This window comes from Saimiri boliviensis, chromosome 15, assembly GCF_048565385.1.
Source record: "Saimiri boliviensis isolate mSaiBol1 chromosome 15, mSaiBol1.pri, whole genome shotgun sequence".
Lineage (NCBI taxonomy): Eukaryota > Metazoa > Chordata > Mammalia > Primates > Cebidae > Saimiri > Saimiri boliviensis.
This window is the reverse complement of record NC_133463.1, coordinates 48,416,709-48,440,515: the sequence shown is the minus strand read 5'-3', so window position 1 is coordinate 48,440,515 and position 23,807 is coordinate 48,416,709. Positions and strand designations below refer to the sequence as shown.

The window sequence follows — 23,807 nt, the reverse complement described above, 5'->3', positions numbered from 1 at the left end:
GGCTGCGATTAAAGATAATTAATCTAATAATAATACAATTACCTTATCCCAGGTATTTGGCAGTAGATTACAGGCACTCATACAGTATTAGCCAAATCTCATCAAGCTTTAAGACAAATTGGGAAATAACAATTAGTGCTTATGTAAGTTTATCTAGGCTCTTCAATTGAAAGCACGTGACTGTTTTGTTATGGTATTGATCAACTATCTTGCCCTCGAAAATACAAATTTCAGAATGACATCATGCCCAGTAGGAGTAATTAAAGCTATCTGATGAGGGAATTTAGAAGTTGAAAAGGATGATTGTAATTGATCCTGATTCAATCCTATTACAGCTTTTTATAGTTTAAGCTCTAGAGAAAGCACATTCCTTTTCAAGACTTTATTTTACAGATTCCTTTGTATGTGCTGTGTTTTCTAGTCTCTATTTTTCCTTTTAATTTTTTTTTTTCCTGTAGTAAATAATGAGCTGCCGCCTGAAATCCGGCTTGCCAGTGGTCAGCTAATGGGTGATGACCTGTCCCTCCTTACTGCAGGAGAGCTGTCACCTTATATCAGTGACCCAGCGCTGAAGCTATTCCAGTGTGCTGTTTGCAACAAATTCACCTCTGACAGCCTGGAGGCCCTAAGTGTGCATGTGAGCAGTGAGCGCTCTCTCCCTGAAGAGGAATGGAGGGCAGTCATTGGAGATATCTACCAGTGCAAGCTCTGCAACTACAACACTCAGCTCAAAGCCAACTTCCAGCTACACTGCAAGACTGATAAACATATGCAGAAATATCAACTGGTGGCTCACATTAAAGAAGGGGGCAAAAGCAATGAGTGGAGGTTGAAGTGTATTGCCATTGGCAACCCTGTTCACCTAAAATGTAACGCCTGTGACTATTACACCAACAGTGTGGATAAATTACGCTTGCATACCACCAATCACAGGCACGAGGCGGCCCTGAAGCTCTACAAGGTAAGCAGTGACATCCATTTCCGTTGGCACAGAGTAGAAAAAGGAATTAAAAAGCTCTGTTTCAGAGCTTGGAGCACAAGTCTCCAAATTAAGAAAAAGAGAAAAAAAAAAAAAAAAAAAAAACAAAGGACAAGGTGCACAGTTTCTAATTAACATTACTAAAGGCAAATTGAAACATATGGAATTGGAGACTTTTTTTATAAAGTTTTACCCTATGTCCCATTTACACCTGTCTCAATGGCATTGATTTCTTCACTGGCTTCTTTAAAAGAATTTTTGGAATGATATTACATTTATCAATAATGCTTTTTAAACCTATTGATTTTTTTTTTTAACCTAGCACCACTCTTGGCTAAATGTAAATTGTTACAGGGAGCAGAAGACAAAATCAGTGCCCAACCTTGTGAATGCATAATCTTTTGTTTGGTGACAAACAAGGACGCTCCAAACATGATATTCGTATCTTTGTTTTTCTGTGTGTGCTCTGTAGCACTGAGTAAACACAATCTCCCTTAGCATCCTGAGAAGTCTCTAAAAGTAAACTCTGTTGTTATTTTGCATGACTGTTTTCCCACCCATTATTATTTCCCCCCTAAATGGGTGTGGTATAGATACAATGGGGAATATACTTTTATCTTTCCTCGGAAAACTATGCAGATGTAATGAATACATGCAAGGGACGAACACAATTTATTACAGAACTTGTCTTGACTTTTTCTAAACCCTAATCACTGATTAATTTATTTTCTGCAGTCTGTTCGCTGGATTGTCTTGATTGTCTTGGTTCATGTACAAATATAACACATTCATTATGATGATGAATAACTTGGTAACTTATTAAAAACTTCTTTTTGTCTAGAGGATATTAAAATTCAGAAAACATTGCAAACCATTAGTCATTGTAACAAGCTCTAAATATGATTACAAAATCCATTTTGCAAGTGTTATCTATTGATTTATACTAGAAATCAGTGATAACTATACTATCAGGAGTCAACCAGTGATTATCATACCTGTGACTTTTCTAACACTATTTAAAATTGTAACCACACACGAAAAGAGCAGACTGTGGCTATTTACATTAGGTGCAGGAATTATTTATTTGGATTGGTCTAGTACTATGTGTTTGGGTTGTTTCTGGAAGTTCAAATCCTAGATAGATGTACTGTGCATAAAATCCTAACGACTCAGTGTGAGAATTTGTAACATTGTTCCTGTGATATTGGCACTCTGTGGATCAATAATGAAAGTATTAGATTTGGGTTATGTTACAGAGTTTGAAGGGAGTGCAGGTCCTCATGTGAGAGGGAAAGCTTCTAAGTTGACAGTATTGAAAACATAATATAAACGATTAATTGTATTATAATTCATAGGTTTTGCAGCAACAGTTGACAACTGTTCAATTGTCTACTTTTTTCTGTTGATACCTGACCTATTAAAACTTTTAGAATACCTAGGAGAGAAAAACAAACATTTAGTTTGTATAAATAATAGATTTAGACCCTGGGAGCTATATAGAATATTCATGAACTATGTTTATATTCATGCAGTTCCTCTAACACTTTAAATTAACATGTTGTGAATAGAAGATATAAATGTATGAATTTTCTATTTTTTAATCTTTTGTGGAAACCTAAAGGAAGGTAGAGTGTTATTGTTTATCTTTTCAGGAAACATTGCTTAATATTGATTGATGATTATTTTAATGTGTATGTGTGTGTGTGTGTGTGTGTGTGTGTGTGTGTGTGTGTGCGTAAGTTTATCCATTCATTCCATAAGCAGGGATTGACCACCTCATTCTCTGCAGAGCAATTTGCTAGGTGCTACAGTTACTCTTGAAGTTCCTTTTCATGGAGAGTTGAATGTTGTCTTTAAATTTATAACAACCAATTAAGATAAAAGCATGATTAGAAAGAGGGCCTTAAAGCAGAGAGAGAGGTTTAGATTTCACAACCAAAAGGTGTACTCTTTCCTGAAAAAGCTTATAAATCATATAAAAATGTACTGTTCTTTAGTTGCTTATCTCTTAAACACCCAAGTATTCTTGTTCAGCATAGTGTTTAAATATGGTCAGCTGACACACTTACTTTGAACAAACCTACCTTGAATTAATAGAAGATTGAAGAGATAAATATTTGAGCGGTTGAAACTTGATATTAGACAACTGAACTTTATTCTTTTGCATTATCTTTCAAGAAACACGTATGATTTCTAGTAGTAACTGGAAAAATACTCCAAGTAGCATTGCGTTGAGGATGCCACTTCTACACTGATTTCCGAAGCTGTGTGAATCATAGAGGATTGTCAAGTGCAGTAATGAGGATATTAGCAAGCTTGGTTGGCTTGTGTTGGCAAAATAAAAGTGATTCATAAGTAGCATTACTTGCTTTTAAATGAGAACCTAACAAATTGGCCTGAGCCTGGAAAAAAAATGATGGCTAAAATATTAAAATTAGACTTAAAATAGTTTCAGAGTTAATGGCTAGACAGTAATCTCCTATATATAATTCATTTTCATTAGGAGTTTAATTTACATCATTTTGCATCATGAATTATTTAAACATTAAGGGGAAGTGACAAGTAGCAGTTATAAGACAAATACGAGCTGCGAGAAAACAGCTTGTCTTGTTATTGACAACATATTGATTCATAACACTAAATGTGTGATGTGTCATTTCAATTTGAATAGGCCGCTTTACCTCTTGCATTGCTAAACTGAAGCAGCATTACCTAAAAGTGTGTCCTTATTCTAGGTTAAGGAGGTTAAAAGTTAAAGGTTAAGGTTAGCTTAAAAGCATCATCTGCCTAGCTGCTTGACTTGAAACTGATCAATTTAATGAAAATCTGTTTTACAGATGTCGTTTTAATGTATTTGGCAGGATTTAGGCAGCTTTAACATTAGACATATGCTAGTAAAAATTATTTCTTTATTTGACCAGAGCAACACCTTTCCTTTTATGTTTAAGGTAGAAGGCTTGTGGGTTATGGTATTTTGGCAAAGAACCCAGAAGCAGAATGTGTTGATGATCTTTCCATATGGACTCAAAAAAAAAGAATACCTTTATGTCTATTGCTAATGATGACTGCAAAAACAAACAAAGCTATATTCATTTTTGGCAGCATTATTTTCCTTAGAATTTTTTTAAAAGCCATCTTGTTACTGTTAAGAAAATCTTACTCGTTTCTTCAAGTGAGAGTCTCTGAATTGCTAAGCAGTATTAAATTTTGACTTTTACTCCAGAAATTTTAATGATGAAACAGAATTGCTCTAGGAAAATAAAACAATAAAATGAAACTGAAGATTGCCCATAATCTTTACTTTTAATGTTTGAATGTGTATTTAAAGTGAGATTAATAAATACAAAATGTATAGATAGCTACAATCAATCTTGCAAGGTGAATGTGTGTGTGTGAGTGTGTGTGTGTGTATAAAACAGTGGTTTCTCAGCTAATCTGTTTATTAGATTTAATTATATTCTTCTAATTTCATGCCTTTCTATTCTTTACAAATATTAGTCAATTGATTAAATAATTGGTTCTCAATAAATATTTGTAGAATGAGTGATGGATTAATGAATAAACTAAGGAACAAGTTAAATAAATGCCTTTACTCCCAGTCTTTATTTTTAAAAAAATGCACTGTAATTTTGTCTACCCCTTAAATGATCTCAAACTTTTTCTAAAGAGTCTAGTAAAAATATATAATGAAAACCACATAGCACTATACATTTAAATTGAGGAAGTACAAATGAAGGTGGCAATATTTTGTATTTACAGTTTAGTTTGTTCTTGGCTCAGTATGACCAAGACTTGTGCCCAGCTGATTGGTCTAACCATCATTCAGTGCAGGACATATAAATACTCTTGCTGCATCTGTCTTCGGCCACTCTTTTAATATTATATTTACTTATAAGTGAGGTGTTCACACCTTTGCTTGTTCAAAGTCACAGCCTTAATTATAGTACCTTTTTCCCCCCTTCCTGCATCTGCTAGTAGTGAAGCCGAGTAGTCTGTCTGAATTCCATAATGCCTTTTTCATATTTGGATTTCAAATTGACTGAAAGCAGTGAATAAATTGCCTGTCTCCATGGTGAGCAAAGGAACACACTTGGGATTTAGACCCAGGTAACTTTTAGTGTAAGGTTTCCCCCACGGAGCATTTTTTGGGTTTTTATCATTATCCATGTTGTGTATTAAAGAATCTTGGTTAAGAACAAAAATCAAGGTGTTGGGAGGCCCACAGAGAAGAATGCAAAGAGGCATATTGGGAAAAGTACGTATAAAGGAAAAAAAAATGTAATAACTAGGTTCACCTACTTTTTGTGCTTTTTTTTCCTAGTAGAAAATAATAACCCAATCAATTTGCAATTAACAGAGTCACAGATATTTTCATTTCAATAGGCCTGAGTCCAACTTTGCAATTTAAAATCAAATATACCAGATATGTACCATTTCAATTATCGAACTGCCATTGTCCTGGTGTGATGGTAAAGGAGGTCAGGAGATTGTGTGGTACACATTTACATAAAAGTCATTGTATGGAAAGAAATTGGAATATGTGTGTGTATCTAAGAAACCAAAACAAGTTTTTCTTAATCTTATTCTAGTCATTTGTTTAGATGAAGAAAGCTGTTTTCAGAGATAAACAAAAGTTATTCTTCTCTGTTGCTAAACACCTGAATATGAAAATTTTTGCACTTTTGTATTAGTTTCAGATTTATGTTCATTTCAAGGTTGAAATGCAGTGTGAAATTTAATTCCAGTTGCAGGATTTGTTTTAAAAAAACGAATCACAATTCAAATTATTCTATTGTATTCTCACATAAATAGACAAGGCAAAGATTGAAAAAAAAACAGTTTCTGTAGTAGAATAGTACATACTTGCATAATACTTGTAACGAATAAATACACAGACTAAATAAAGAGGAGTTGGTTCGCTAATAGCGACTAATAAATCACTGGTGTTTTCAGATCACATCTAATTGGCCAGCCCTATCGACTACGTCTACTTCTGTTTTTAAGCTTGACTTTTGCTGAAGCACAGCTATGTATCATAACACGGCCACTTCAGCACAAATACGGACTTTCTCACCGTGTGAATTTCTCACTGAGTGAAATTGTTCTCAAACCCAGACAAAATTTAAAGAAAGCAAAGTGTGTCATTGGAACCTTCCTGCTCTATTTTCTGTATGTCTGTTCTTCACCAATGCCACTGTCTCCCGACACATCAGGGTATATATTGTAACGCTTCTTTCTGTTTTCCTGAAATCCTTACTATGTTACCCCACCTACGTCTTCTCTTTTCTTCATGGAAACATTCCATGTTGCAAGATTACCTATCTAATTCCCCATAGAAAACTAGCATTCCTTTAATTAAGGGGAATGAGGCCTTTGTATAAAAGCAGAGTCATGCATTCAAAGGTGTAATTGACTTAGAAGTCTTCTTCGGCATGCATTTTTTAAAAAGGAACTACCTAATCTGGAGGAATCTCTAATGCTTATGTGGAGTGGAGTGATTATGTCAGGATTGGGTTCAGGTAGGGCAGTGCCCCTCCTTAAGAGCTTTCTTCATTCACTCCTGAAGACACACACAAACACACACACATCACCACCGCCACAACAGACCACACTTCAGAAACAGAGTCAACAATTTATCATTCGCAGTTATGTCAACTCACACTGTATGATTCACATTACTTTTTTTTTGTGTAACTTGTGTTCATTCTATTTCACGTGAAGTGCAGGGACGATTTAATCAAAAGTGCTAAATTGCTCATTTGTCACCCACCCTGAGGTCATTCAGGTAATGCAGACAAAGGTGTTCTCTCATAATTAATGTGCTCTCCCCATGTGTTTTTGTGGCTTAAATGTAATAGTCCTTGTCATTGGAGCTTGTTGAAAATTGCTGAAATGTTCAAGTGGCTGCTGCTATGCCATGCCATAATGCAGTCAAAGTCATATGTTAACCAGGCCTCACACTGCTGAAAGGGTCTTGGCCCTGGGTGAAGTGAGGAGGAGCTGGCATGTGTATAATGACTGTGGTTCTGCTTCCAGAACATCTGGCCTCCCTGAGCTCTGCTGGAAATGTTCTACCAAGTTTGCCTTGAGTCTGAAGCTCTGCTCAGGCCGAGTTCAGTTAGATGTGGGGATTTGTTCATTATTCAAACAATTCAAGACTTAAAAGGTGTTTTCTTCCTGCCCCCCAAATTATTATTGTATATATACATATATATATACACAATAATATATATAGTGTATTCCAAGAGAGGGTATAGGAGGGTTTGATTTGTTCAAAGAGTGAAGGACAGGCATGGAGACACAGCCACCAATAATCATGAGGAAACACCTTCGCAGATTCCATAACCTAGGAGGATGGAGATTGGTATAACAGGCACAAGCGCCACCATTCTGTCTGTAGAATACACAAACAATATCCCAGTTTTTACTTCTGGTAAATATAGAAGCACTTATTGAACACTTACTATGCGAATGGTTTTGAAGTGTCTGGTACGGCGGTTCTGTCCCATTAACGTGGTGGAATATAAGGCATCGTTCTAAGTGCTGCTCAGAGACAAGAGTTTTCTAAGGTGATACTTCCTAACTCATTCTGCTCACCAATATTATGGGTTAGATTTGGTGATTAGATGTTGGGGACATTAAAGTTGTTAAGAGTTAAATCTATGAATCTAGTCATCAAAGTTTTCCATGCTTTTTTCAGCAATAGTTAGTCAAAGGGCCGCACGTAAGTGGTCTTTTGAGTCATCAGTAGATATAGTATAATGTCACTTCTATGCCTTAGCTTACTCTTATTGCCCTATTGCATAGCAAGACTTTATTGATCAGTTTTAGACAAGGATTTTGGTGGGAACTTGAGGGCATAATAGAGCTTTTCTACCAGTTCAGACATATACGTAGTTTTCAAACATGAGGATGATGCTACTAATGCATCGCCTAGAATATGATGAAGAAAACCACATAATAAAGAATGCAGGTAGGGCACGGTTGCTCACGCCTGTAATCCCAGCACTTTGAGAGGCAGAGGCGGGTGGATCATGAGGTTAGGAGTTCGAGACCAGCCTGGCCAGCATGATGAAACCCTGTCTCCGCTAAAAATACAGAAATTAACTGGGCATGATGATGTGTGCCTGTAGTCCCAGCTACTCAGGAGACTGACGTAGAAGAATCACTTTAACCCAGTAGTCAGAGATTGCAGTGAGCCAAGATCCCGCCATTGCACTCTAGCCTGGGCAACAGAGCAAGAGTCGGTCTCAAAAAAAGGAAAAAGAATGCAAAATGTGTCTAATTACAACTACGATCCATCCCATTAAATAACCAGAATACAAATGTAGTATGACTCTTGGAAAACCTCTGTAAATTCAGTGTACAATAAGGTCAATGAGCACTCTGCTTAAAGATAACATTATTGTAATGACCAGTTAGAGTGTTATCAGAGATAATAACAGTTGTTGTGACCACATTTTATTTCACTTGGTTTTATATCATTTTATTAACATTTTATTTTTCTTATCTTTAAGGAAATTTTGTAATCTTGAACTTACATGTATTAAATGTGCATATATAAATATAAAAGTGAATGGAGACCATATTCTTTTGATGTAGAATTTCCTACAGACTTTATTTCACTGGAAGTAATAGCATAAAACATACATTTCTCTATCCTATTGCTTAAGGAGTTAGTGGTCAGACTGTATTTGTCCATGAAGAAATTTTTAAGGAGTAGCGCAGAATAAGTTCATGGTTAAAGAATTATTAGTTCCTTGTTACCTGCTAATAAAATGATTGAAATACAGGACTAAGTGTGGGAAGAAATAATCTATTGATAAATGCAACTGTATCAATTAACTCCAGTTGGGAGGAAAGCTTTTAGGGCTTTAAAATAATGAGTTGTAGACTGTGATTACATGTCCTGTTGCAAGAAGAGCCTCATTTATAGATAAGTTTAGCAATTTACTGTCTATGTATAATTTTTGGCATATTCAGAATAGTTTTACAAAAAAATAGCTCCTGATGCCAGATAATCTGTCAACAGTGAAACCATACTGTTAATTGACTTATTTATTTATTGCCTTTTACAATGGCATTGCTTTTTGGAGAAAACATATACTGACAACAATCATATACGTTAAATTCTTTATGTACATTACTTCACATACGTTTCCTAACAGCTATATACTATTATTACATTCTGACATATGAGAAAAGAGAGTCAGAGAAAAATGTTTTGTTCGAGTCCTTACAGACAGTAAGATGCTGAGCTGGAATTCTAACCATGGCCTCTTTTCAGCTCCTGCCCCTACCCCACATTCAAGTTTTTTTAATTAAGAAAACTTCCATATTTGAGGATAGGAAGAGCAGGTTATGGGAAAGGAATAGAAAGGCTACGGACCTCAGAAGCCATATTCATAATTTTGTCTAGGGCTTAATCATTTTGTAGCCCCTTTTCTCTTCTTCAAGCCAGCAGGTTTTCTTAAAGGTATTTGAAATGCAATAAAAGCTGGCTGGTAGGTTTGTGCACATGAATCTACTGAGATTCCGAACTTAAACGCACTGGGTCACCTATGAACAAGGAGAAACGGTTGGTTAAAACTGTTAGCTGCTGTATGTCCTGGGATGACAGAGATTTTTCAGTTTAAAAGTCTTCCTTTTACTGGCATGTTTGGGTGTTTGGTATATTAAACAGAAAGGACTGATAGAATATTTATCACTTCTAGTGCCTGAGCTCTCAGTGCTTGCAAGTTAAGCACCTTTGGAAGCTGCATTAATTCATTCAGGTCACCAGGGTACCTCAGCAGTAATGCACTAAATGGTACCCTGCTGACCTGAAAGAGGGAATGTGCCTCCCTAAGCATTTAACTTACTAGGCCAGAACAACTAAAGCACAATCCACACACTGCCTAGAGCCTGAGTCTCTTTCTCCTTCTCCTGATATCCTTACTACTACTGGAGGAAGCTGTGTTCACTTACTACTTCTTAGGATTTTAAAAAATCATTTTGTTTTTAATTATTATTATTATTATCTTACTTTTACATGTTACTTTGATCCATTTCGTTACAAGACTCAAGGGATTTTTTTCGCCATCGCATGTTGCTAACGCACTCCTTTCCTATCCTCTTCAAAATTTGCTAATGATTTCAATGCAAAGCCCAACGTCTTGATAGAACTACTTACGTTAACTGGAGTTAGAGATGTTTAGAGAAATCTTGCCTCCCTGAATGTGGCTACCTGATCCTGCAGAAAACTATCAATCACTGACATTGCTGCACTTGACCTCATCTATTAAGGAAATCTTCTTTTACTGGAAAGTAAGAATAGTCTCAGCTTGGCATAGCATAATTGTTAACTGTATGGAAACTCCCAATATTTACAGCTGGTGTGTGTAAAGCATGCATGCAAGAATTTTTTTTTTCTTCTCTTTGTTGTTTTTTGTTTGTTTGTTTGTTTGTTTTTAAGATAGGGTCTTGGTCTGTTGCACAGGCTGGAGTGCAGTGGCGTGATCACTGCTCACTGCAGCCTTAACCTTCTAGGCTCAGGCAGTTCCCCCACCTCAGACTCCCAAGTAGCTAAGATCACGGGCAGATGCCACCACCCTGGGCTAATTTCTGTATTTTTTGCAGAAACGAGGTTTCGTCATGTTGCCCAGGCTGGTCTCTAACTCCTGGGCTCAAGCAATCCACCCCCCTCAGCCTCCCAAAGTGCTGGGATTACAGGCATGAGCCACTGCATCCAACCTGTAAGGATATTTTGATAACTGTAATGTGCAGTATTTTAAAAAGACTTAAAATATCTCTAACTATTCGTTTGGCAGGGCTGAGAATAACACTAGTGTATATCCTTAGGGCCTAAAATCATTCACTGCTCAATTACAGAAAATCAGGTAGCCAGTATAATTGCTGACACCTCTGAAAGAGAGTCAATTTACATGACATCTCCTTTCAACTCAACATATATTCAGCACTTACTACTGAGTAACAGAGTAGGTGGCACCAATGATGGAAAAGGAGGAAAATCATTCCCACTTTTTAAGCCAAATAGTGTTTTTTTGAAAAAGATTAACATGCTAAAATGGGAATTATATAAAGGCAGAAATTCCCTTTTAGAATTTATTTTATTGTGTGAATTTACATCACATAATAAAGGGAGAAAACTCTCTCTTGTTTATTATGTGAGTCCGAGTATCACTATTGTTTTAACAGAAGCCCTGTGATATCTTTTGAGAATGTGTCTAAATGCAAATTCTGGTTTATTATTTTTTGATTTATGATTTTTATTAGAAAATTAGGTAATTTTAAAAACCCACACTTTTGGATGGAATAGAAGTACCAAATATTTCCATGATGAGTGTTTCCTGAGAAGTTACTCCCCAATTTCATAACTGAATCCCTAAAAATAGATGCAAGGGGAATTTACAAATAACTTCGTTTCAGAAAAAAAATAGTCTTGACTCTCTTAATTCTGTAATTATTAGAAAAACTAAGAAGAGATTTTTGAAGAGCTGTTTAATTTTTAGAGCATTAATTCTTAACATAAAGATAGAGGTACTATTTTTAAGTCACAAAATGAGAAAATCTCTTCTGATTATCTATTGCTCAGTTTTCTCCATATTTCTGTTTAATATGTCTGATATAATGTTTAGTTGTGAGTTCCTCTTGCATGTACCAGGTCACTTTATTCCTTCCCGTAGAATTATGACTACCCCTTTCATTACAGCAGCTTGCTAATTTGTTGGCAAATGATTGACACAGAAGTGCATTGAAACTGATCACACACACACACTTTTCCAAAAAATTAACAATTTAGTTCTTTCAATGAATGTAGAACATGGATCTGTTCAGATCTCCTGTGTTAAGTGATTAAAAAGGCCAAATGCCAGTACCTCAATGATATTTTCCATACATACCCAAGGAGACCTATTATATTTTTTTCATCCAAACATGTTTAGGATTAACTGTGTGTGTGTGTGTGTGTGTGTGTGTGTGAGAGAGAGAGAGAGAGAGAGAGAGAGAGAGAGAGAGAGAGAGAGGTGGGGAGAGAGAGAAGAATGAGAATAGAATATATAAAAATGAATTAAAATTGATGAAGATTATGGTTAATCATTATTTTGCTTTAAAGTAGATCACAGAAATCTATTTCTGCACACTGTAAGTGTTCTCAGTTCCTAGAGATAATAAACCTTTGATGATGTTGTGCAAGACTCGTCAACAAGCACTGAAATCAGTTCTGTATGTACACATGACTAATCAAAGGATCAAGGAACAGGATATGATTTGCTAAAAGTGATAGTTTCTCCAAAAAGCAAATGGTCTTGCTAATTGTGGGAGCACATTAAGCCTTTTTTGTCCTACAAAAGGCAGGTCTTGCTCCCAACCTTGGAGTAGGTATTCTTTCGCAAAGGCTTTAGCACTAAGTATTTTCTTAAAAATATTTTTAAAAGTAAAGTTTTTCTGAAATTACTGTCTACCTAAGTAACACTCTGTTCTTTTATTTGGTCTTAAAAACATAATAGATACCACAAGATTCTTAGAGACATCCTTGAAATTCAGGGTATTAGGTAACCCAAACAAGTATCTTCTTAAACTGATCAACTGTCAGATGAGATGTCCATAGTGGGAAACTGATGAAATAAGACAGCAACCTCAATACTGAAGTATGCAGTTATGTAGGGAAATGTGACTAGGAGATTTAAGAAAGCAGTTCTGTATTAGAAAGGGAAAGGACTAAAGTGATATGCTACAAAACCTACCATGCTGACAGTGCAATGAATCGTGAGACCATTGTCTTCTGCTTTGCTGCTTCATTTTTTTGCTTGCAACAACTCTATTGAGATATAATTCATATACCATTTAATCCATTTAAAGGATACAATTCAATAATTTTTACAGAATTAAGCAGCCATCACCACAACTGATTTTAGAAATATTTTCATCATCCCCAGAAGAAATCCTGTACCATTTTAGCTTCCCATCCTTATTCGCAGTCCTCCCTCCCCCAGTCCTAGGCAATCATTAATTGCTTTCTGCCTCTATAGATTTGCCTGTTCTGGAAATTTCATATAGATGGAATCACAGTATATGGAGTCCTTTGCGACTAGCTTCTTTCACTTAGCATAATGTTTTTAAGGTTCATCTGTGCAGTAGCATGTATAGCACTTCGTCCATTGCATGGGTATAGTACATTTTATTTATTCTGCATCAACTGTTGGACATTAGGGTCGTTTCCACTTGTTGTATATTATGGAAAGTGATGCTGTGAATATTCATATACAAGGTTTTGTTGACTTTCCTGAACTCCTTGCTATGATTGCACCTAAATTGAATGTCTTGGCCAACATCCTAACCACAAGATGTTATTTAATTCATGCTTGTAGGACGTAATTAATAATCAATGGATACTTGCATGCACTTATAAAACTCACAAAACTCACCCCAACACAAATAAGCTCATCCCTGCACCCCCAAAACAAGAAGCTATACTCAAAGACTAAACCAAATCTGTATTTTTTTTTAGGTAACTTTCCTAATCAGACATATGCTTTCTTTTCTCTGGGTATATGCCTACCAGTGAAACAGCTGGATTGATAGTACTATTAACTGGATTCTCATTACAGCAGTCTGTTATTAATTTTTGCCTGGTTTGTTCCTTCTCCCCTTTCCTTTAAAGAATACTTTCAATTTGTGTCATTCTCTCAATGCCTCTTATCCATCTTCTGCTCTTCTCTGGCTGACTAGCTCAGTAAGAAAATTGATACTAGCATATATTGAGCGTTTATTTGGTGTCAAGATAATATCCCAAGTTTTTAAAATATATCCACCCATTTAATTCTCACAGCAACCCTATTAGATTAGGTACTGTTGTTATGCCCACTTTTGAAGATGAGGAAGTTGAGGCAATGAAATCTTAATGTATATTAGGTCACCATGTAGCTAGTGGTAACAGTGATAAGGAGTCAGGGCTTACACTCAGACAGTCTAGTTCCAGCACCCACATTGATAAATAGGACGATTTATTACAGTGAAGATGCCGCCTCGTGCAGGGATATCTGGAAGGGAAGGCCCTGTCTGTGGCAGAAGCAGATGGGAATACAGATGCAACTGTAATAGTTGATCTTCGAGGAGGATATGTATCCTCTGAGGCAGGAAGAAAAGAATGAATGATGAGAAGAATAGAAATTTACAGTCTTTGAGGGAGAAGAAGTGAGGGCTGACAAATTAGAAAAATCACTAGTAACAATCTGTAGGCTTTAGTTCTTCATAAAGTCTGAATGTGAATCATTTATTTGATTCATACTATGGTTCTTTGAAAAATATCTACAGACTGAATTTGCCATATTTGTAGGAATGAAAATATTGGTACATTTATTACAGCTTAAATCTACTGAAGCATATTTTGTTTGATGTTCCAGTAATACAGAGAGGCTTATTTATACTCATTGATTAAAAATGTTCTGTTCTGGGCACCAAGGCAAATGAGACAGACACAAGGGGAAAAACTGGTGAGCTTCTTCCTGTCCTCAAGAAGCTCACCAGTTTTAAGAGACAAATACCTTACGCTTTTTCTCTGTGCTTTATTTTTTTTATGAGTTGTCCCTGTTCACAGCCTTTCTGAATTCCAGAAATTTGTAAGGACATTTTTAGTGCTTTATATAACACACTTTAGTAGTACTTAATCCTATGTATCATTTAGAGAATTAATATTTAGATTTCTTGTAGTATTTGGGGGACAAATAGATTTCTGCTTTGCAGAACATTGACAAACAGTGACTCTGTTTCCATACCTGTAAAGATGTTGTCACAATGTGGAGCAATAATGTACAGTAACAGGTACAATTAAAGCTTCCTCTCTTTCTTGTCCCCACCTCTCCACCTATGTGATGTTTGTGACTGTATGCGTGATTTTTATGTTTTCACAATAGTAAGTGTATGGATGAACTGAAATATTGCTTGGTACTTTTTTTGCTAACGGATAGGATTTGTTTTCTTTGTATGGGTATAAAAGTATGAATATGCCTCTTTCCCATATCTGGTGTAATAATCAATGTTAGAAAGTCTTACTATTTTGTCTATAGCTATTTCAGGCCCAATCATATTTGTTTCAAACAGTTACCAATATTTCCTGAAGTTTTCAGTTTCTGGAGATCTTCATGTGGTTCACTGACATGGTTATGATGAGATCAGGCAAGAGATGCCAATATTCCTATTGTCAGAGCATTATCATTGCATAATTTCTTCTTTTTGTTTTACCATTAAAATGAGTTAAAGGAAAATTATGCAAGAAAACATGATAAGCTCCTCTATATACCATATGCTAAAAGATTCTCTGCATCAGCTTTCTTGAGTCTGAAACACAGTAAAACGGAAAGATCGACTGCCTAGTTCAGTATTTATGTCCGTGAACACTTGATGAGCTTAATAAGCTTTAATGAGATGGATATCAATTTTTGATATCCTCCCATTATTAATATACTGGAGCTAGAACATGGTGGGAGGGTATAGGGGAATGCTTCAGAGAAGAAGAGTGGAAAATATGCACAAACGCCTGCCTATATCTCTCTGTAACTCAAGAGAAGTTTAAAAGAAGGTTAGGCATTTTCTGTCTTAACATGTCCAACTGACTTTCTCACTCTTTATGTGTTGTTGTTGTTGTTGTTGTTGTTGTTGTTGTTTTGCAAGCATTTCTGTATCTTAGTTAACATATTAGTAAATGGAGAAAAAAAACACTCCACTGAGTTCTGTAGATTTTAATTGAGGAACAAAAATAGCTTTGAAAAAAGTATTCTGAGATGAAAGCTTTTCTTATGTGTGGAAAATATTACTCATGTCTTGTCAGTATATCCACTCTATTGGTGCTGCATTTTGTACTTGGAGATATCTTCTGCTTTTTTATTATTGGTAAGGCACTTTATTTTTAAATTTCTATAAGTGTACTTGGTTACACTATTATATCTAGGGCTTGTCATTCCTGAAAAGCCATTCTTAACTTTATCGCCCCAATTGGCCTTCAATTGAAATTTGCTTTGAAGAGGAATGTAGCCATACTCATCTACTTGAAACAGGGTGAATATAGCTCACAGAAAATAACTATTTGTGTATCCTTTTATGCTTTAACTTCAATATACATTCTTTCTTAGACAGTTACCCACAGAAAAGGAACTGTGTATTGCACTTTTAAATACCAGTTTTCAAGTCAGCCAAGTGTGAATTTGCAAATGAGCAGCAGTAAGTGACGCTCAAACCTGAAAAATGAATGTGTAAAGTTTCTGTATCTGGCATTACTTTCCTTTGCCTTTGGGATTATACAACAATTTTTTCATCTGTAAAATGGGTTTTGAGTTACCATTAGAATTAGAAGATTAGCATTAACTGCATGCTCTTTGAGATCTAGTCCAAACTTAATCACTTCTGTGGTTCTCAGAGCTTTATGAATTTATGAATTTATGCTGAGCTTGAACACATATCTCATCTTAAATTACTCATATAGTTACATGGATCAGATTGCTCATTTTTCATTGTTTTGTTTAATCCATGAAAATATGTTTTTTTCTTATAAACAGGAAGCAGAGTAAAAATTATATAGAGAGAAATAACTGAATATCTCTTAATTCTCTTGCTTCTTTTTCTTATTTGATTACTCATTTCATTTTTTCATTCATTGAGAGCCCACTTTCTAAGGCTCTACGCTAGGAAATAAGGATATAGTGTCAAGCAAGATGGACATAGGTTTTGCTCTGGGGGAGTTTGTGGTTTAGTGGAAGAGACAGTAAAGCATTAAACATATAAGCACTTATTAAACAAGGAAATGGTTACTTACTGTAGATAGATAATATGATTAGTACTTTTGATTTGGAACATTTGTGTCATCAGTACCTTGCAATTTGTATACATGGAACTTTTCCTCTAGTCTTGGGGGCAAGTGAAGAGTTTGAATGGGACCATGTATTGAAGCAGTTAGAAAGGCTGGCCAGGCTGAAATGAATGGACTTTTCTCGATATTGACTATCAAGTATAGAAAACAAAATCCAAAAAACATTAACCACTGAGGTTTTTATCAGAAAGGAATAACTTTTCAAATGTTCTGGAGTCATGCAATGATTATGTAAAAAGGCATTCTAGAAATGGCTGTATATCCAGTTGACAAATCTGTACAGAATATAATAGCGAAGGTTGAAGGAGATTAACCTGTTGTAACTTTTAAAACATCCTGACTCCAAGGTCATGATAGTGATAATCAGTCAAATTGGGGGATCACTGGACTAGAAAACTTTGAAGGTTGCTTGTAGATCTAAAGGCTCCAAGAGAAGATGGTGAACATGATGATTATACTAACCTTAGCTCCATCGGCATCTGTTCCTCTTATCTTCAGAAGAGAGAAACTGCTCTTCTCTGTGAATCCTCTCCTATGACAGGCTAGGATTTTTCTAGGGTCTGCCGATGCTGCACACTCTTTCCAAGTAAGTCATCGATGGCATCACCCTCCGTCTTTCACATTGTTTTGCCTCTTAGGACAAGAGTTTGACATGTTTTGATATACAAAAATCTCATTGCAGTAGGAAAAATGGCAAGCCTTTTCACAGAAACCCTTTCTGTACAAAAGAGCCATTCTTTTACTGAAGGTCTGGCACTTTAGTGAACTGTGGGGCCAAGACACCATATTCTGAGTCCAGAAGTTGGTTTAAAAATCCCAAGGCCTCTGGTTAGAATTTTGTAAGAATATCTTTTTGGTAAATTTTTGGAATCATGCTTTGCCTCATCATGGTTGCAGAAATCTACTTCCTTTGTACATGAGGATATCTCCGGGCAGCAGATATATAGTCCACTTTCTGAACAGGAATCTTATAGGTCTCAGGAGAGCCAACTTTCACAGGCCCACTAGGTTACATGCTCATTTGTAACTTACTGCAACAATTCTTCAGTTTTTCATTTTCTTGCTATTCTAGGAAGGCAGATTCTGAGGTTTGTTTTGGGAGTTTCACTTCATAGCAGCATATATTTTCTCTGTCTCTTTGGATATGGATATAAAAGTGTGTGTACAGGCATGTGGGGGGTGTGTATGTGTAGATATTGATATGTGTATATGTCGTATGCATAGATCTTTATCCTGTATATGAAAGGGAACTCTATTGTATGTTCTATAATTTGACAATTTTCTTTAAATGATAACCCCCACTTTTCTTCCAAATATAATATCCAATACAGATGCATTGGCAGCTACCTTGACAACCAGTGCTAAAAACAAGCAAATAAGTATCATACCCAATATCATGATAAACATGATGTACATTGTCATAGCACTGTACTCTGGAAAAGTTATTGTATTTACTTATAAGTTAAAAATTTAATCTTTGTCCATTTCATAAAGAACTACCACTTCTGCAGATCAACTTGAAATAGTCTATCAGTTCTGTGCTGTCCACAAGAGCTATGTTTTAAAATATGAATCTACAATGAAATGCTTGTGCCAAACTATATCTGAGTTCCACTGGCAATATAGCTTGTGTTTCACAAAAGACATAAACAAATCAAGACCCTTCCCCACAGAGTGAAAAACTTAGATTAATGGAACAGGTGAGTTATTTGGTTTTTAAAAAAATCAAACCAATTATTTCAAGACTTTGCCAATAATTCGATAGATTTGATTGCTTACTGATCATTACCAGTTGATATATATAGATCAGTGAAGGGCAGAAGGCATTCTTACACTGCCTTGCTATTTTAAGATAATGATCAATGAGCAAACATCAGTGCACTACAAACCTTTTGAACTTTATGCTTAACTAAAACACATAGTACAATATAATATGTTTGTGTGACCTAAAACATTTTGCACTGCTATGACAAACATATGATCCTCCTGTGCGAGACAACTGCAGGGACATTTCATAGTCATAATCTGTTAATAGCAGTTAGCGGTGTCACAAATTAAATCATTAATAGATCTGTGTTGCTTGAGGAAGTAACTGATATAAAACATTGGGAGCTTAAAAGAGTGGGGTAGTTTATTGTAACATAATTCTACGTACCCTGTAAAGTCTTCCTGCCAGTAGTGTGAAGGCCTTGAGTATACCTTCACAAAGAGCTCAAATAAATAGTTTAATACGCAAAAATATCTCATTAAGATACATTAGTCCTAATACATTTTTTAAAAAGATATTTTTTGGAAATTTGCAGACAGCAAATATCAAAACTGCCTATCTTTTCTTCAAAGAAAATGATTTTATTGCTTTGCTGAAATGCAACATTTGTAGTGCAGACTGCAGGTTCTTCCCAGGAACTGAATATGTTTGTTTCCTTCGTTTGTATTGTTTTGGATCTGTCCTTAAGGAGAAAGTTAATGATGATTTTCAAACTACATTTTTTATTGGAAATATTTGATATTCTTTTGTCAGAGATTTTGGCCAAATCATAATGGACGCATAACCATCTTATCAAGAGGAATGTGGAAATGATGTTATAAATTATGGAAGGAATATTAGATTAAATATCTGTTTTCATTTCAGTAGCAGTTTGAGATAGTAATACATTTATTACTGTTACACATTTTGTATTTGCCAGGGCATTTAAGTGATTTTTTTATATTTCCCTTTTTTAGCCCATATTATGGATATATTCTACAAGAAGTAAGGAATAGCAATTATAGAGAATGAGAGCCCATTGTTAAAATTATATGCACATTGAACTACAATGAGAGTATTAAAAGTATTCCATCCCATTTGTAAAATATCTTCCTTGACTATGAAAGGGCAATATTTTTCCAATTATATCTGCTTTAGCCTGCAAATAGATTACCTTATAAAAAAACTCTCATAAAGCAGAGTCCAAAAATAATTTGAAAGTGTAAGGACAGATAGGTTGAGCCTATAAAGGCCCTGAGCAAATTTCACTCAACAGGATTCAAAGAACAGAAAAAAAGAAGTTTATCTTAATTCCTGCGCGGGTCCAGATGAACATTTTAATGCTTAGTGTCATGATGCTTCTGATTGACAGGAAGTGCATAATTTCTAGCTCACTTCTCTAGTGTCTGGAAGATTACATTTTGACTGTCCCCGATATTAATAACCATGTTTGATCTTAGGCCTGTCCAAGGTCAAGCTGACTGGCCAGGTCAGCCTGTTTGTCTGTGTGCATGAACTGTGACATCTACTCAGAGTGACAGGTAGGGGATGAGGGTAGTGAGACAAGGGTGTTAACCTTCAGATCACCAAAAGGAGCCTCTTACTGCTGAAAACAAAGAGCTCTTGGGGCTGCAGCCACCTTTTTCTTTACCCCCTGTCCTTTTCACCGTTCATATTTTCATAGAAGATGATGATGCTCTGTCGAAGGAATGCATTTAAGAAGAGGTAAATTATTTGTCATCTCAATAAAAACATAATAATACAGATTTGCATTATTGCTCAAAACTTTTATCCAGATTTAACAGTATTTCATGTGGATTGATTTTGTCTGGCTGCTCCTTTTCTTAGGTAAATGACTCAGTCACTGTCCTGGAGTGTGGCAAGCAAATAGTACAGAAGCTCTAAAGCCTGCAGGAATACGTATTTCAGAAACTAGCTGAAACAACTTTTGGAACTTCACAATTCATAGTATTCTATCATAAAATATACCAAAGAAATTCATAAAAAAAAAAAAAATCTTGCCTCTTTCTGGGTAGAAATTCCTAAGAAGCTATTTGGTTCCTAATTGATTTTCTACGTCAGTTGTTCATTGAATAGATAAGTAGTGCCTGTGATATTTGATTACAGAGCAAGGCACCCATTTAACCTTCTGTTCTTTCCTGGCCAGGATTTCAAATACAATAGAACGTTCCTCCCTGAGGCTCAGCAGGATTAGACAGCTAGCAGTAATCCCTGATAGCTGAAATAGACCTGATAGAACTTCACCTCACTTGTTTAGGATTATGCTCATGAATTTCATCTCACTCAGCAGCATTAACCCTTTGGAGAACTTGAGCTGGAATACTCTATCAGTAAAAGCAACAAATAAGCAGAAACTTATTACATTCTAAGCAGTTATAGTTTATATATATATATATATATATATATATATATATATATATATATACACACACACACATATATATATGCCAATACATAAAAATAATTTTGAAGTCAGAAAAGATGTGTGTGTGGTCCAAGTTGTTTCTGTGAAATTTTGCATCTTAAATATATATATCTGTCTCAAGATTTATATTATCATCTTAAATATAATTTTATTGAAGAAACTTTATGAAAGTTCTGGTTTGTGTAATAGCTTTCCCATCCTGGTCACGGGTAAATCATGTTGTGGAGGTGGAGGATAAATGACTTCATACAAAGTAGGCCCTTGATATTCTAGGTTAACTGGAACCAAGGCAATATGAAAATCCCCAAACCTCATTTTAGCCACTGGTTTCCAATCGCTTCCTTTTCCTTTCATTAGAGCAAATTCCATAGGTTTGAGTTTAATTTTCTCTTTCCCCTCTGGGGGATATGAAAATGAACTAAGAAATAGCCAAGAGGCAGGAAATCAGTGAGTGAAAAAGAACTAGTAAAAGGTATAGTTAATCCACAAATTGGAAAGTCTGCCCCATGTTAATCAAGAGATGAAAGGAAGAGCATACACCCTCTCAATGCAGGTGGAAGAACCAGGCTTTATCATGGTTTTTAATAATTTAAACATTGAAATCTGTGCCTGACACTATTAGGCCATCAAAATGAGGTCCTTGCAAAGTCACAGGTTTGAAATAGGTTATTAGTGACATCTAACACAGTCTAGGAGAGCAACCCCCAATCGTTAGGGAAGTGATTACCCTGAATCATCAAGGTCTTTTTGTGTTGACTCTTTAAATATTCATCTTCACAACTAGTTCTATTAATTATTGAAATAAGTGATTTTGGTTCTGATGATCAGAAGATTTCCCAACATGTTCATAGGTTTTAGGAAAATGTAAGTTTTATTTGAGAGACTTGACCTCCAAATAATCTCATGATGATGAATATGACCTCATTGCCTACGTTAATACTTCAAGGTCAAATATAATTTAATGCTAGTAGCATTGGTACATCAACCTTCTTTCCGAAATTGTTCTTGTTAGTGGTTCTTAAAGGGTTTGATTGACAAGAATTTGTTTAATTAAAAATCTTTTAGTAGGACACATACAATCACAATAAAAAGATAATTATTGCAGACATTTTGGAAGCATTTTCTGTTCATTGCCACATTCCCCACCCTACTGATTTACTATGATTGTAATGATAGCCAGCATCAACAAGACAAGAGAAGAAATATAGTGTACACCTTCTGCTTGGAAGCTTCGTTGTTTGTAAGAACTTAAATAAATCTGTGAGTAAATTGATGGGATTAAGGCTGCAACAATGGTCCTGCTCAAATAATATTTTGCTTTTATTTGTTTGGGAATGAAGAGGAGCTTGTGAAGTGGGGAGCTGTGATGTGAAATTATTCTGCTAAATTGTTAATTAACAAGCCTCTTTTATCTTACTTTTTATACAAAATATCTAATTTTCATGGTTTTAGAGAGCAAAGATGATTTCTGTTGTTCAATTTAGGTGACATATTATTCCAATTAATTGGAAAAGTACTCCCATGGGATACATGGCTTGAGAATGGGGCCTCTCAGACTCTCCCTCTTACAGTGGTCCTGGGATTTGCCCTTTTCTCCTGACATAATTTTACATATGCTGGTGCTGAGATTCTAGCCCTTTGTTGTATGTTATAAAATTCTATTGCATCAGCATGAACAAAACAGAAATATCATAGATGTGAACCTTTCACCCCAAAAGACATATAACAGATTGAAAAGCTCCAGACCAGGGTAACAGGAATGTTTGCAGCCAGCCTGTATGGGTTTACAGATTACTAAAAGCTGGTATTAATAAATCTCAAAAGGAGAAGAATAGGAGCAGAATTTGCTGAAGTCTATGAAATAATAAAGGGACGTGAAGTTAGGCCACGTGAATCTTTGTACTGTGTGTCAGAAAGAACTGGAGATCCTTCCGTGTAACTGGGAGAAAACAATTTTCAAAGCAACAAAGGAGAACTCGGTGTTTGTTTGTGTTTCTATTTGTTAATAAAAATTAATTTACCTCTGGAACAACTGAATTAGAAGATTCTGGAAAAAGTAATTCATCTTGGAATCATAAGGACAAAGGAGACCTTGAGGAGTCTCCTTCCTGGCAGACAGGCAATATTAAAACCATCCCCTAAAGAAGACCATCTGTATTATTTTTAAAAAGAAGGAACCGGTTTAGTTGTGGTCGATGGAATACTTTGTGACCACATGAACAAAGAGATAATGACTGAAGAGTTTTAAACTCTAAAGAAAATGTATTCATTCTGCAAAGTTGGTTCATATAATGTGCTGTTAAAAAATTCATGTCTTTATTAAGAGTTTTTCTTCAACAGTATACTTTTAAAACTACTTACAGGTTGAGCATGGTGGCTCACACTTTTAATCCTAGCACTTCGGGAAGCCAAGGCAGGTGGATCACTTGAGGTCAGGAGTTCAAGACCAGCCTGGCCAGCACAATGAAACCCCACCTCTGCTAAAAATATAAAAATTAGCTGGGTGTGGTGGCAGGCACATGTAATCTCAGCTACTGGGGAGGCTGAGGTGTGAGAATCATTTGAACCTGGGAGACAGAGGTTGCAGTGAGCTGAGATTGCACCATTGCACTCCAGCCTGGGTGACAAATAATAAATAAATAACAAAAACAACTAGAAATAGAATAAGTAGAATAAAATCGTAAGTAAATAGAATCGAATAAATAGAAAAAAATAAATAAATATAAATAAAACTACTTTTAAGGTGCCCTGGGGTGTGCAAACTTAATTAGCA

General features: G+C 35.6%; 2 protein-coding genes across 3 annotated transcripts in view; both read left to right on the top strand.

Moving 5' to 3' along the window:
* The window catches only part of ZFHX4 (zinc finger homeobox 4), a 184,678-nt gene that overhangs the window by 26,320 nt on the left and 134,551 nt on the right, over positions 1-23,807 (top strand). Inside the window, exon 3 of one of the 2 annotated variants that reach the window (XM_074386973.1) lies at positions 537-961. In XM_074386973.1, coding sequence (XP_074243074.1) covers positions 537-961 — 425 coding nt within the window. Of the gene's footprint in view, positions 1-458; positions 962-23,807 lie in introns of both variants that reach the window. The other variant, XM_003940698.4, reaches the window with a different exon arrangement.
* Positions 1,113-23,807, top strand: part of LOC120362261 (cytochrome c oxidase subunit 6C-like) — a 40,452-nt gene continuing 17,757 nt past the window's right edge. The window contains exon 1 of the mRNA XM_074386974.1: positions 1,113-23,807. This exon is cut by the window's right edge and continues 17,757 nt beyond it. The gene's annotated coding sequence lies outside the window, so the exon portion shown is untranslated.